Genomic DNA, 13166 nt, shown 5'->3' on the forward strand with positions numbered 1-13166 from the left:
CACACATTATTATTACATACAACACAAGCTATGTGTTGTTTTTGCGGTCAAATAGCACACCATATGTTGAGCACAGTGCTGAATTCAGATAGCCGCGGCCTACTTTCTAATATAGTTTGTAAGAAATTTTGAATTGGTGTCACAGACAAAGCATGTGTTTAGATTTTTTTTGAAGATTTAAAACTACTTAATTAACGTTATTTAATTAATAGTTAAGATGTAGTTCAGTAAGGCAGTAGATCATGACGAACGCATACACGTCACTGTGTGACGTTGGCCCTCTATAAAACTCCTGCGTCCATTACCACTGTTACGATTTATGGAATAAACTCTATTTTCATTGAACACAATTAGGGTACAATATTATATTTATACAAGAGATATATTAGGTAGAATATATATATCAATATATAAAATATATATATATTATATATATATCAACATCCCCCCTCAAACTCAAGGTGGAACGGTGGAGCCCAACTTGAGTTTGTTCAAAAATGACTGAAAACGGCCGGGAAGGTGAGGTTTGGTGAATCCGTCGGCCGTCTGATCAGCAGAGGAAATAGGAGACAAGGAGATGCTTCCATGAGCAACGTGATGACGTACAAGGTGACAGTCGATCTCAATATACTTCGTACGCTCGTGGAAGACATCATTTGTCGAAATCTTCATGGCGCTCTGACTGTCGCAATGGATAATAGTGGCAGAGGGCTGAGGCACTCCAAGATCAGCCAAAAGCCAGCGAAGCCATAGAAGCTCAGCAGCGGTATCGGCAAGGGCTCTATATTCAGACTCTGCACTGGACCGGGAGACAACCGTCTGTTTCTTGCTGCGCCATGAAATAAGCGAGTCGCCAAGGAAGAAGCAAAACCCGGTGGTCGAGCGGCGATCAGAGGGATCTCCCGCCCAATCAGCGTCAGAATACCCGGTCAAAACTAAGGAGGATCGAGCGGAATAATGAAGTCCATGAAGCAGGGTACCTTTGACGTACTGGAGAATCCGTAGGACAGCAGAATGATGAGTCGTCCGAGGAGCAGACATAAACTGACTGACGATATGGACGGCATAAGCAATATCCGGTCGAGTGACAGTCAGGTAGATGAGACTTCCCACTAGCTGACGATACAAAGTCGGATCATCAAGGGGAACGCCGTCCATCGGAGTAAGACGACAGTCAGAATCAAGAGGTGTAGGAGCAGTCTTGGAGTCAACGAGACCGGCAATAGATAGGAGGTCGGAGGCATACTTGGCTTGAGAGAGATAATATCCGTCGGAGGTGTCGGAGATCTCAAGTCCCAGGAAGTACCGAAGAGGCCCTAAACTCTTCATCTCGAAGTGGCAGTTTAGATGAGCTTGCAACTCGGAGATACCTGATGCATCATCTCCCGTAATAATCATGTCATCCACATAAAGCAATATAATAGTAATTCCAACTGACCCACGTCGAAGGAAGAGAGCCGAATCATGATCACTAGAAGTAAAGCCAAGCTGGAGTAGAGCAGAGCTAAATTTCGAAAACCAAGCTCGAGGTGCCTGTTTCAAACCATATAGGGCACGGCGAAGTTTGCATACCTTGGAAGAGGTAGGAAAACCAGGAGGAGGAGACATGTAGATATCCTCGGATAAATCACCATGCAAGAACGCATTCTTGACATCAAGCTGATGTAGGGGCCACCGACGAGCGGCAGCGATGGCGATAAGACAGCGGACAGAGGTGAGACGAGCAACCGGGGCAAATGTCTCCTCATAGTCGATACCATACTGCTGGGTGTAGCCTTTGGCTACCAAACGTGCCTTGTAGCGCTCGATAGATCCATCAGAGTTAGTTTTGATTCTGAATACCCACTTGCAGCCAATAGGTTTCTTGCCAGGGGGAAGATCAACCATATCCCACGTATGTGTTTTCTCCAAAGCCTGCAACTCCTCAGACATAGCCTGCCGCCACAAAGGATCCGCATACGCCTCACGAAAGGTCCTGGGCTCATGATGGGACAAGGTGGCAGAGAAGCAGTGATAATCAAGTAAGTGAGTAGGAAGGTGACTAACCCGAGTGGAGCGACGAGGGCCAGGATCAGGGGCTGAGATCGAAGTCGTGTCAGGCTCTGGTGGTGGTGATGTATCGGAGTCGAGAGCAAGAGTAGGCTCGGGGATCAGCTGCGGTTCAGGAGGCGCAACCGAGACAGCGTCAGGAGCGGGAGATGGAGACGGAGCCGTGTCACTGGAAGGGAATAGGGGTGGAGAGGACAAGGTAAAGAACGGAGACGAACGATCAAAGGGGACTCGGAAGTGAGACAAGGAAGAGAATTTGGTATCCTCCCAAAATGTGACATGACGAGAAATACGTAGCCTATTGGAAATAGGATCCCAACAACGATAACCCTTATGTTCTAACCCATAGCCCAGGAAGCAACACAGACGAGCGCGAGGTTCTAACTTAGTGCGCTCATGAGGAGGGAGGAGGACAAAACTGACACAACCGAAAGGGCGGAGAAGACTATAATCAGGGGTACGATTAAATAGTCTTTCAAAAGGACTGACATTACCTAGGACAGAGGAAGGGACACGATTTATAGTGTGGACAGCGGTGAGTGCGGCTTCTCCCCAAAAGCGATCTGGACAAGAGGCTGATAAGAGAAGGGTGCGGACTGTATCGAGGATATGTCGGTGTTTGACGGTCGGAAGTGATCGGAAATATGCTATCTGGAATTCGTGGGTTGTTTCGATTTAGTCGGGAAAAAGCATGGCTCTGATACCATGTTACGATTTATGGAATAAACTCTATTTTCATTGAACACAATTAGGGTACAATATTATATTTATACAAGAGATATATTAGGTAGAATATATATATCAATATATAAAATATATATATATTATATATATATCAACAACCACTATTCACACCCTCGAAAACTATTTCTTAGTTTGTATTGCCATTCCAATACCGCTGCTGCAGGTAACAAATCTGCCCACAGGTATGCCCAAAGACTTTATTAGTGTATATTATAGCATAGGTGTATATTGTTGTATGATTGTTGTCCAATTATTTTTCATTAATTGTATTTATTTTCTTCCTTAAATAGATTAGGAAGACAGCAATAGTTTAGAAGTTAAGTAATATACGTTTTGGGATTGGATAAACACAAAGACAAAATCAAAATCATTTTGATTTCACATGGTATCAGAGGAGAGAAAATAAAAATCATTTTGTTGCTCTTTGTGTTGCTCTTATTTTCACATGTTATCAGAGCAATTATTTGTTGGTTTCATCCTTTTCTTCGTGGTTGATGATTAGAACAAGGTTGCCAAGATGACTTCATCGTCTATTTCTCCATATGCTCTCACAAGCAATGATAATCCAGGTAATCTAATAACTCATACTCAATTGAAAGGGCCTAATTTTGAACAATGGGCAAAGGCGATCAAAGTTTCATTACATGCAAAGAAGAAGATGAGTTTTATTACTGGAACAATCAAACAACCTACTGATGATTCGGAAGAGATAGAAGATTGGTGGACAGTCAATTCCATGATAATTTCTTGGATCTTCAACACGATCGAACCAAGTTTAAGGTCTACGATATCTTATAGAGAAATTGCAAAGGAATTATGGGATGATGTACAACAAAGGTTTTCGGTGAGAAATGTTGCGAGAATCCACCAATTGAAGACTGAAGTCGCAAACTGCAAACAAGGAAGTGACTCTATCATGTCTTTTTTATGGAAGGATTAAAATATTGTGGGATGATGTTAACGACTATGATCAAATGCCTTTGTGCACTTGTAATGGGTGCAATTATGATATCAATGTTAAATTGACAAAGCATAGGGAAGAAGAAAAATTTCATCAATTTCTGATGGGATTGGATGACACGCACTACAACACAATAAGATCAAATATTATTGCGTCTGATCCCTTGCCGAATATGAATAAGATCTATTCGCAAATCACTGAGCAGGAGCAAGTTAGAGTCATGACACAAGGCGGCGGTGAGCGGCTTGAAGCTATGAGCCTTGCAACAAAAATTCAAACTTCAGGAGGAAAAAATCAAGGGGGGGGGATCGACGAGAAGGTTTGATATGTTCACATTGCAGACGCACAGGCCATACAGTAGATACTTGTTATTGTATTCATGCTTTTCTGGAATGGAGAGCCAATCAACAAGGTCATGGTGGTCGAGGAAGAGGTGCTCAAGCGGGAAGAGGAGCAGGGCAATTGGCAAAGGTAAATGCTGCTCAAATAATCGAACCCACTTCATCCACCAATACCATTGGTGATGCGGACAAAGTTGGACTTGAAGATCTTAAAATTGAAGATTGGGAAATTCTGAAGTCTCTATGGAAGTAATCACAAGTCCACCTCGACGAATCGATTAACCGGTAAGAAATCTTTTCAATGGATTTTTGACACGGGAGCTTCACATCATATGACTGGAGATATTGGATTGCTCTGTGAATGCTGGGACATTAACCCTTGTCCTGTTATCATGCCAAATGGAAAGAAAGTGCTAGCTACTAAGGAGGGTTCAATGAAACTAGGACAACTATTTCTAAAGGGTGTTCTATTTGTGTTGGACCCTAAGTCCCCAAGTCCAAAATGACTTAAATGTCGAAGATAGTGACTTTCATCAGGCTGCGGAGCTTCCATAGAGCAAGAATATATGACTTCCATAGACCTTCGGACGACAAGCTCCATCAACTCTGAATCGGCAACCTCATGACACTAATGGAAGACCATGAAGAGTGAGGGTTCCATGTAACTCAAGGCTGTCGGGAACATATTCCCGTAGACCGGCTGTGAGTATGATGGAAACGAATCAGGGTAGGTTGCAGGTATGATCCGAAGGCAATGGAAGAGATCCAAAGCGAATGGAACTTGGTCCAAGAACGATGGAAGATGCTCAAGACGAATGGAACCCGGTCCAAGAGCAATGGAAGCCGCTGGGAACTGATGAAAGGAGGTTCTTTGATAGTTAAGAGAAGTAGAAAGAAGTGAGAATAATTTGTAACCATCCCTGTTAGTGGGAGAAGTGGTTATTCTAGCTTAGAATTACAAGTAGGAAAAAGAAACACAACACACACACGCACAACAAAACAATTCGTCTATTTTCTTACTTTCCTTTTATGTTTTATTTTCGTTTAATGCATTTTTATTCGAATTACATACGTTTATCCGCTTTCCAGTAGATTTATCCGAGTTTTATTAGATGTTAGTTTAAATCCATTGAAATCGGTCGTTTAGGCTTGAAGCCTCGTAGGAGCCGCCTTCAATCCGACGACGGACAGGCTTTTTGGAGTACTTCCGGAACCCATACCGACAAATCGACGAACATTCTTGGAACCTCCGAATTGCAGGATCCAACAATTGGCACGCCCAGTGGGACCAAGTCGGATTTGTATTCATATATGCAACTTCGCAGCGGTAAAGTGATCGCCATGGACAATCAGAATCAGGGTGCAGGATTTACTGGAACTGGAACGCCGGTTCATCCCAGTGGAAGCCGCATCCCAGGGCTGAGGAGACATGAGAAATCATCGTCGACCGAGACGATGGTGACCATGGTGCGCAGAGAAGTGAATCAGTGTATTCAGGCCGGAATTGAAGATATCGCGTATGAAATTTCCAGGCAATTGGCTGATGTGATCCGGCCAACTGTAAGGAATGAAGCGTTTCAGATTCGCAAAGAAGAACGCCGAGCAACGGCTAGTGGAATCCAGAATTCTGGAATTTCAGGAAACACATAAAGAGGACCGAGAGGGGTAACTCCATCTGCTAGAGGGATTCCACCTCTCACAGGAAACGTCGGTTCTAACTTGGTTCGTGGAAACACTGGATCGCCTAGGGGACCGACGGGTGGAGCAGGATTGCAATTCGGTAATGTGACGATTCTCCAACGCCCGCAAGGAGGGCAACCCAGTGGAGGTTGTGGCCCTCAAATGGTGGGAGGACAAGATGTCGCCAGAAATGGCGTCTACAGAGCCCCTCCAGGAACAGCGTTGCCAGGGCAGGTCGCAGGACAGTCTGCTTGGAACGCACCTCCACCGCCGTGGGCGCAGCAGGCTCCTTATGCCGTTGTCCCTTAAGGAGGAATGGCTGGTCAAGCTTGGGGACCAGGAGGGCAGCTGCTGATTCCTAATCAGCAGGAAGCCCGACCATTAATAGATACGGTTATTCTAGTGGAAAGTATCCGAAGAGCTTTCCTGCGAATGAAATTCGAAGAGCGACCGGTGTATCAAAGACCCTACCCAGCTTGGGTAAGTGAGATGATGCCGTTGCCCGTTCGAAATAAAGCACCAGATTTTACATTGTTCTCCAGCGAGGATGGGAGATCAACGATAGAGCATATCGGGAAATTTACAGCTCAGTGCGGGGACTTGGGAGGAAATTATTGGTATCGTTTACAATTGTTTTCTTTGTCTCTGACGGGTACGGCATTTTCGTGGTATACATCATTAGCTCCAGGTACTGTGCAGTCTTGGTCGGATTTGGAGAGGCTATTTCACGACCGTTTTTACGCGCCACCGGTGGAGACTACGATATCCCACATGGTAGCTGTAAAACAGGGATATGATGAGCCTGTGGCACAATTTTTGGAAAGGTTTCGACAAGCTAAGACACGGTGCACAGTGCAGATCCCCGAACAGCAAGCAACCGTGATGGCAGTGGATAATATGCGATCAGATCTTCGAGACCGGTTGGGAGTTCAGGATTTCCAGGAATTTTCGCATTTAAGTGCACTCGCAATGAGGGCAGAAAAGCTCATTCGAGAAAGACGGGATGCTGATGTAGGTAGGTGGAAAAAGGATGGAAAAGCAGGGATAACTTGCTGTGTGGATGAGGAAAGTTCAGCCGACGAAGATTATGGCGAAGAACAAGATGTGTTAGCGGCTGAATTGTTGAAAGGAAAAACTTACTCCTGTTCGGCATTAAAACCTACAAGGGGTAAGGAGGTCGGAGGCGTGCAGTATACCTTCGATGTGTCTAACGTAGAACAGATTTTTGATCATCTACTGAAGGACAAACAAATCAAACTCCGAGACGGGCAGCGAGTGCCGTCACTAGAGGAATTGAAAAGGAAAGTGTATTGCAAGTGGCATGGGAGTTATACACATGCTACCGCAAATTGTACGTACCTACGAAACACGATTCATAAGGCTTTAGACGAGGGTAGACTGAAGCTAACAAAAATGTGTATGCAGGTGGATGCGAATCCGTTTCCTGCACCATCCATTAATAATATGTCTACAAGAGGTCTCAAGAGACAAAACAAAGGGAAAGAACTGGTTCGACAACCGGTTCATGAACGACTCGGGCCCAGGGTTCCATAACGGGGTTCAGTGTTCAATAGGCTGTCTGTAAGAAAGATGCCTAATGGAAATGTTGGAAATAAAGAGCCTAGGGTCGTAGAAAAGAGCCCTAATCTGAAAGTGACAATTCCGAATGCCCAGGAAATTCGGGAGCATCATAATATGACGACGAAAGCCACAGCTCCAGGCCCAATTATTAAGCCGGATGCCACGGTGGCTGAAGTGAAAGTTGCTAGTGGGAAACGAGTCTAGACCATTACATCTGCCGATCAGATTACTATTACTTCAAGAAAGACACGGAAACCTCTATCAGCCGTAGATTCGGAGAAGTGGACTGTTAATGTGCTGGAGACAAATGCCAGGAGGGAAATGGGTGACCTTACACGTTCCCAGAAGAGAAGGCAACAAAGGAAACAACTACAGGCTAAGTTGGAAGCTGAAGGTGTTCAGCCAAATCAGAAAAGTGCAGGGTTTAAAGGCAAGAAAATTGAATTGGAAATTCAGCAAACAACAAATCAAGACGGAAAAGTCTCGGAAACCTGTGAGCAAAAAGAGAGACCTCAGAAAAATCATGAGTTACAACCTCGCATAATTTTCTCTACTCCAAGCGCCGGACCGACTCCAAACTGGCAGCATCGATGGGTGCCGAAAACTGTACAACCAAAAGAGTGTGGTGCTGGAGATGGTCATCTATCAGTCGTGGGGGTATTGCCTTCTGAATTCAAAGCTCCAGAAGGGGAGCAGAGTTATGAGGGAGTGACCGTAGATGAAGAACCAGCGGCAGAATGGAACGATATAGTGACAACGGTCACTTTTGATCGAATCAGGTCCGGGCAGAATAAACACGTAAAACCCCTGTATATCCAAGCTTTAATGGAAGGACGACCAGTGGGCAGAGTATTGATAAGACGGTGGCTTATTCGCCAATGTAATGCCATTTCGGACGGTCAGAAAGTTAGGAAAGACAAGGGATGAGTTAATACCAACTTCGGTGCGAGCTACAGATTTTATGGGAAATTCGTATAAACCGGCGGGAATCGCTAATGTGGAGGTACAAGTAGGCACCAAGAAGTTGTCCTCAGCGTTCGTAATAATAGACAGTCGCCCTTCGTATGCAGCATTATTGGGGCGAGATTGGATTCACGCTTGCGCGTGTGTACCGTCAACTTTGCACCAAAAACTGTTGTTCTGGGATGGCGATGAGGTTCAAGAAGTGGAGGCGGAGAAAGACCCATTCGCAGCAGAAGTTACAGCTGTAGATGCAACTTTCTACTATTCGAAGATGATCCGTTGTCTGAAGTAATCGCCTCCATGCCTAACGAGAGAAATTATGAATGCGTGTTTAGCGATAATCAATTCAGAATTCAAGAGAAGGCCGATCCACGGCCTACGAATGAAGAAGATTATGATGAATTTCAAATGCGTCAAAATTCAATTTGAGCCGCACGGAGCAGGCTCTATTACAAATACAGGGTCGTTCAGAGCAGGTTCCACAGAAGGTGGTGGGCGGTTGGAAACAGGTTCTGTGGCGAGTCCGGAGCCGTCTAGAGCTGGCCCCTTAGAAAACCCTGGGCCGCTCGAAACAGCCTTTGTTACGCAACATCCAGAGCCGACCAGAGCAGACCCCGAGGAAGAAGCGGAACGGCTTAGAGGAAAATGCACCGGCGGTCCGGATCTGTCTAAGAAAAGTACTGGTGAAGTGGAATTACCGTCACTTGTGCATAAAACCTATCCAGCGTTCCAGGCCCAGGATCCACTGGAAGATTTCGACCTGAGTACCGATGAATCTCCGCGAATCACTAAAGTTAGCGCGCTGTTGAAGTCAGAAGATCGAGCTGCTTTGGTAACACTTATAAAGGAGTACCGGGACTGTTTCGCTTGGGATTATGACGAAATGCCAGGCTTGGCTCGGGAACTAGTGGAACATCGGCTACCCATAAATGCCGGGTATAAACCCAACAAACAGCCGCCGCGAAGGTTCAACCCAGATGTATACCCGAAGATCAAGGAAGAGATCCAGCGGCTTTTGGGAGCAGGATTCATTTGGACTTGTCGTTACCCGAAATGGGTAGCCAATGTCGTTCCCGTACTTAAGAAAAACAGAAAATTACGGGTATGCATCGATTATCGCAATCTGAATCTGGCAACACCCAAAGACGAGTACGTCATGCCTGTTGCCGATATGTTAGTAGATGCAGCCGCCATGAACGGAAGTTTGTTGTTTATGGATGGGTATTCCGGCTATAATCAGATTTTTATAGCCGAGGAGGATGTTGGAAAGACGGCATTCCGATGCCCAGGAGCCCTTGGAGTGTACGAATGGGTGGTGATGCCGTTTGGGTTGAAGAATGTTGGAGTGACTTACCAGCGAGCAATGAACACCATATTCCACGATTTAATTGGATAGTCGGTGGAAGTCTACAATGACGACATAGTGGTGAAATACAAGAGTTTCCCGGAGCATATGGTGGATCTCGAACAAGCCTTCCGACGAATGAGGCATTATAACTTGAAGATGAATCCAGCGAAGTGCGCGTTCGGAGCGGCCTCCGGAAATTTTTTGGGTTTCATGGTGCATAATAAGGGCATTGAGGTGGATAGTAACAAGACGAAAGCTATCATCAACGCCCGACCGCCTGAGAATCTGAAACAACTTCAAGGATTCCTTGGGCAGGTCAATTTTCTATGGAGATTTGTCTAGAATGCTGCAGGCAAGCTTAAAGCTTTTTCTACACTGCTCAAGTTGCGGAAAACAGAAGAGTTCGTATGGGAGCCGCTACACCAACTGGCTTTCGAAGCCATTAAAGGAGCTATGGCCAATCCACCAGTGTTGATGCCTCCGCAAGCAGGCAAACCTCTGCGCTTGTATGTTTCCGCCACTGAGAATACGGTTGGTTGCTTACTGGCGCATAAAGCTCCCGATAGAAGCGAACGTGCCATTTTTTACCTCAGTAAGGTAATGAATGATGCGGAGACAAGGTACACTCCTATGGAAAAATTATGTCTCGCATTATTTTACGCTTGTAAGAAACTTGAATATTATCTAGCCCCAAGAGAAACAGAAGTGGTATGTCACGTCGATATTTTGAGATATCTTTTAGGCAGGCCAGCTTTAAGGGGAAGACAAGCAAAATGGGCCGTAAAGCTAGCCGTGTTCGATCTACGGTAAGTACCGATCAAAGCTGTTAAGGGACAGGTTGTTGCTAACTTTCTAGCAGATCATCGGAGTCCGGTGGCTGACCAAGCAGCTTATCGCATGGAAGCTGGTATTAGTCCGATGCCTTGGATCTTGAAGTTCGACGGGTCCAGCACGCAGACTAATGCTGGGGCTGGTGTATTCATCGAGAGTCCCTGTGGACAAAAGTGGACTGTTGCCAGGTCATTAACACCCGGATTCACTAACAATCAAGCAAAATACGAAGCCTTATTAGTTGCATTGAGAATCCTACATAAAAAGGGGGCTAAGGCGATCAGATTTCAAGGCGACTCACAGCTAATTTTGAAGCAGATTACTGGAGAGTTCCAATGCAAAGATGAGAGGATGAGAAATCTTCGAATGGAAGCAGTTAGGATGTTGCAAACTTTCGACGACGCGGTGGTGGAATTCATACCTCGAGCCAAAAACATAATAGCTAATGATTTGGCTCAAGAAGCATCTGGGTACAAGTCATCAGCCGCAGGAAACTTCAAATCAGGTCGAGTACATCTGTACCCAGTAGATACGGAAGACTGGCGTATGGAACTGAGGAAATATTTGGAACAACCAACCGGTGAAACTCCGGAAAAGCTGCGGAAAGAGGCTCTGAAGTATCCTCTGATTGACGGAGATCTTTTCCGCATAGCCACCGATGGAATGTTAATGAGATGCATAGATAATCAAGAAGCCATGAAGGTGATGGGTGAGGTGCATGAAGGAATTTGTAGAGCACACAAATCCGGGCCAGTCATGAGATGGACGATCCGACGATATGGGTATCTCTGGCCATCAATGATAGAGGATTGTATCAAGTACGCTCAAGGATGTGAAGCGTGTCAGCGACATGGTCCTCTGGTCCAAATTCCGGCGGAAGAAATGCACGCAGTGGTGAAACCATGGCCATTCCGGGGATGGGCGATGGATATCATCGGGAAGATTCACCCGCTATCTTCTAGACGCCACTTGTTCGTATTAGTGGCCACGGACTATTTCACAAAATGGATAGAAGCTGTACCGTTAGCCAATGTGACATATCAGGAAGTGACCAAATTCATTAAGGAGCACATTATTCACCGGTACGAAATCCCGCAGACGATTACCGCCGATCAAGGCCGCCTTCACCGCACAGTATGAGATTGCTCTTTTGCATTCGTCCCCGTATTATGCATAGGCAAATGGGAAGGCCGAAGCAGCCAACAAATTCTTAATTGGGGTAATAAAAAAGGCCATAGAAGATAACCCGAGAAGATGGCACGAAGTGTTAGGGGAGGCTTTATGGGCTTGCAGGCAATACCGAAATAAAGCCACTGGTTGCACTCCATTCCAACTGGTTTATGGAGAAGAAGCGATATTGCCGTTGGAAATCACGGTGCCATCGTTACGAGTGTTAAAGCAAAATTCGCTTAGTCCCGAGCAGTACGACACAACGATGTTACAAAGATTGGATGACGTGCACGAGGATCGGATGATGGCTTTGGAGAATATCAGGGCAAATAAAGTGAAAGTAGCGGGAGCCTACAACACAAAGGTACGTCGGTGAACATTCCAAGAAGGAGATTTGGTATGGAAGGCAGTGCTACCCGAAGGATTCAAAGATAATACATTCGGGAAGTGGTCTCCTACGTGGGAAGGTCCGTACCAAGTAAGTAGAGTGCTGCCTAACGGTGCTTATAGATTGATGAGTATTGACGGGATAGAACACAGAAACGTTATCAACATTAAGCACCTTAAAGGATATATGTCACCACTCGAGTTCAGATAAAGAAATGAAATGTGCAAACTGAAAGCAGGCCCTGTTTAGGCCGCTAGATGTAATGAGCGAAATGAAGGCAGGCCCTATTTAGGCCGCTAGATATAAAGCAAAACGAAAGCGGGCTATTAAGTCGCTAATATGTAAAACGAAAGCGAGCTATTAAGCCACTAATATGCAAAATGAAAGCAGGCTAGCAAGCCGTTAATATACAAAATGAAAGCAGACTAGCAAGCCGCTAATATGCGAATGGAAACAAAACGAAAATGAGCCATCGTAAATGGCTGAATGAGTAGTAGATCATAAAATCCAAACAAAACGGCGTGTGGATCAAAGAGAGGCGGATGGTTCCCAAAATTAACACACTGCAGGAAGAGTATCTTCTGCTACTGGGCCCGCAGTGGGTTCAGAGTTATCAAGACCAGGTCCGGTGTCCTTGGGAGTTTGATCTGCCAGGACTGGGGTCGGATCTTCCACAGACAGAGCCGTTCCATCGAGGCTTGACGCCGCTCTCATAGGGACTGAATCTGTCGGAGTTGAACTCAAATTTACCGAATCTGGAGCCAATCTAGCAGGCCCTGGAACCGCTACCAGGGGATCAGACTTGTCGGGGGCGGAATTGGATGTTCGATAGTTGGAACTGTTCCACCAGGAACTGGCACCGCATCCACTGGAGTTGAAACGTCGAAGGTCGGGGCTGCTCCATCAACGATCGGAATTGGACCTGCAGAAATGAGACCCCCCGAAGATAAAGTTGCTCCACTAGAGCTCGAAGCTACACCGGCTAAAGCTGAGCCCTCTGGAATCGATGCTGCTTCCTCGGAGACGAGGACTGCTGAAGTCGAAGGCGATTCGGAAGCATTATGGTCTGCTGCCACTTCTAAGGCTGACATCAAATCCCTCACAACGTGA

At 45.7% G+C, this 13166-nt stretch overlaps 2 protein-coding genes across 2 annotated transcripts; both read left to right on the top strand.

Moving 5' to 3' along the window:
* The first annotated feature begins 8638 nt into the window (after window positions 1–8638).
* LOC127239549 (uncharacterized) lies at window positions 8639–9715 on the top strand. Its single transcript, XM_051257750.1, has one exon. It carries the CDS (start codon window positions 8639–8641, stop codon window positions 9713–9715), a length of 1077 nt encoding a protein of 358 aa, XP_051113707.1.
* Window positions 9716–9772: 57 nt separating this feature from the next.
* On the top strand, window positions 9773–13166 carry LOC127239550 (uncharacterized). Its single transcript, XM_051257752.1, has 5 exons — window positions 9773–9982; window positions 10052–10264; window positions 10505–11632; window positions 11676–12032; window positions 12849–13166. The coding sequence occupies exons 1-5, from the start codon at window positions 9773–9775 to the stop codon at window positions 13164–13166; spliced, it is 2226 nt and encodes a 741-aa protein (XP_051113709.1).

The sequence above is a fragment of the Andrographis paniculata genome, unplaced genomic scaffold (assembly GCF_009805555.1).
Source record: "Andrographis paniculata isolate CXL003 unplaced genomic scaffold, ASM980555v1 Contig78END, whole genome shotgun sequence".
Taxonomy (NCBI): Eukaryota; Viridiplantae; Streptophyta; class Magnoliopsida; order Lamiales; family Acanthaceae; genus Andrographis; species Andrographis paniculata.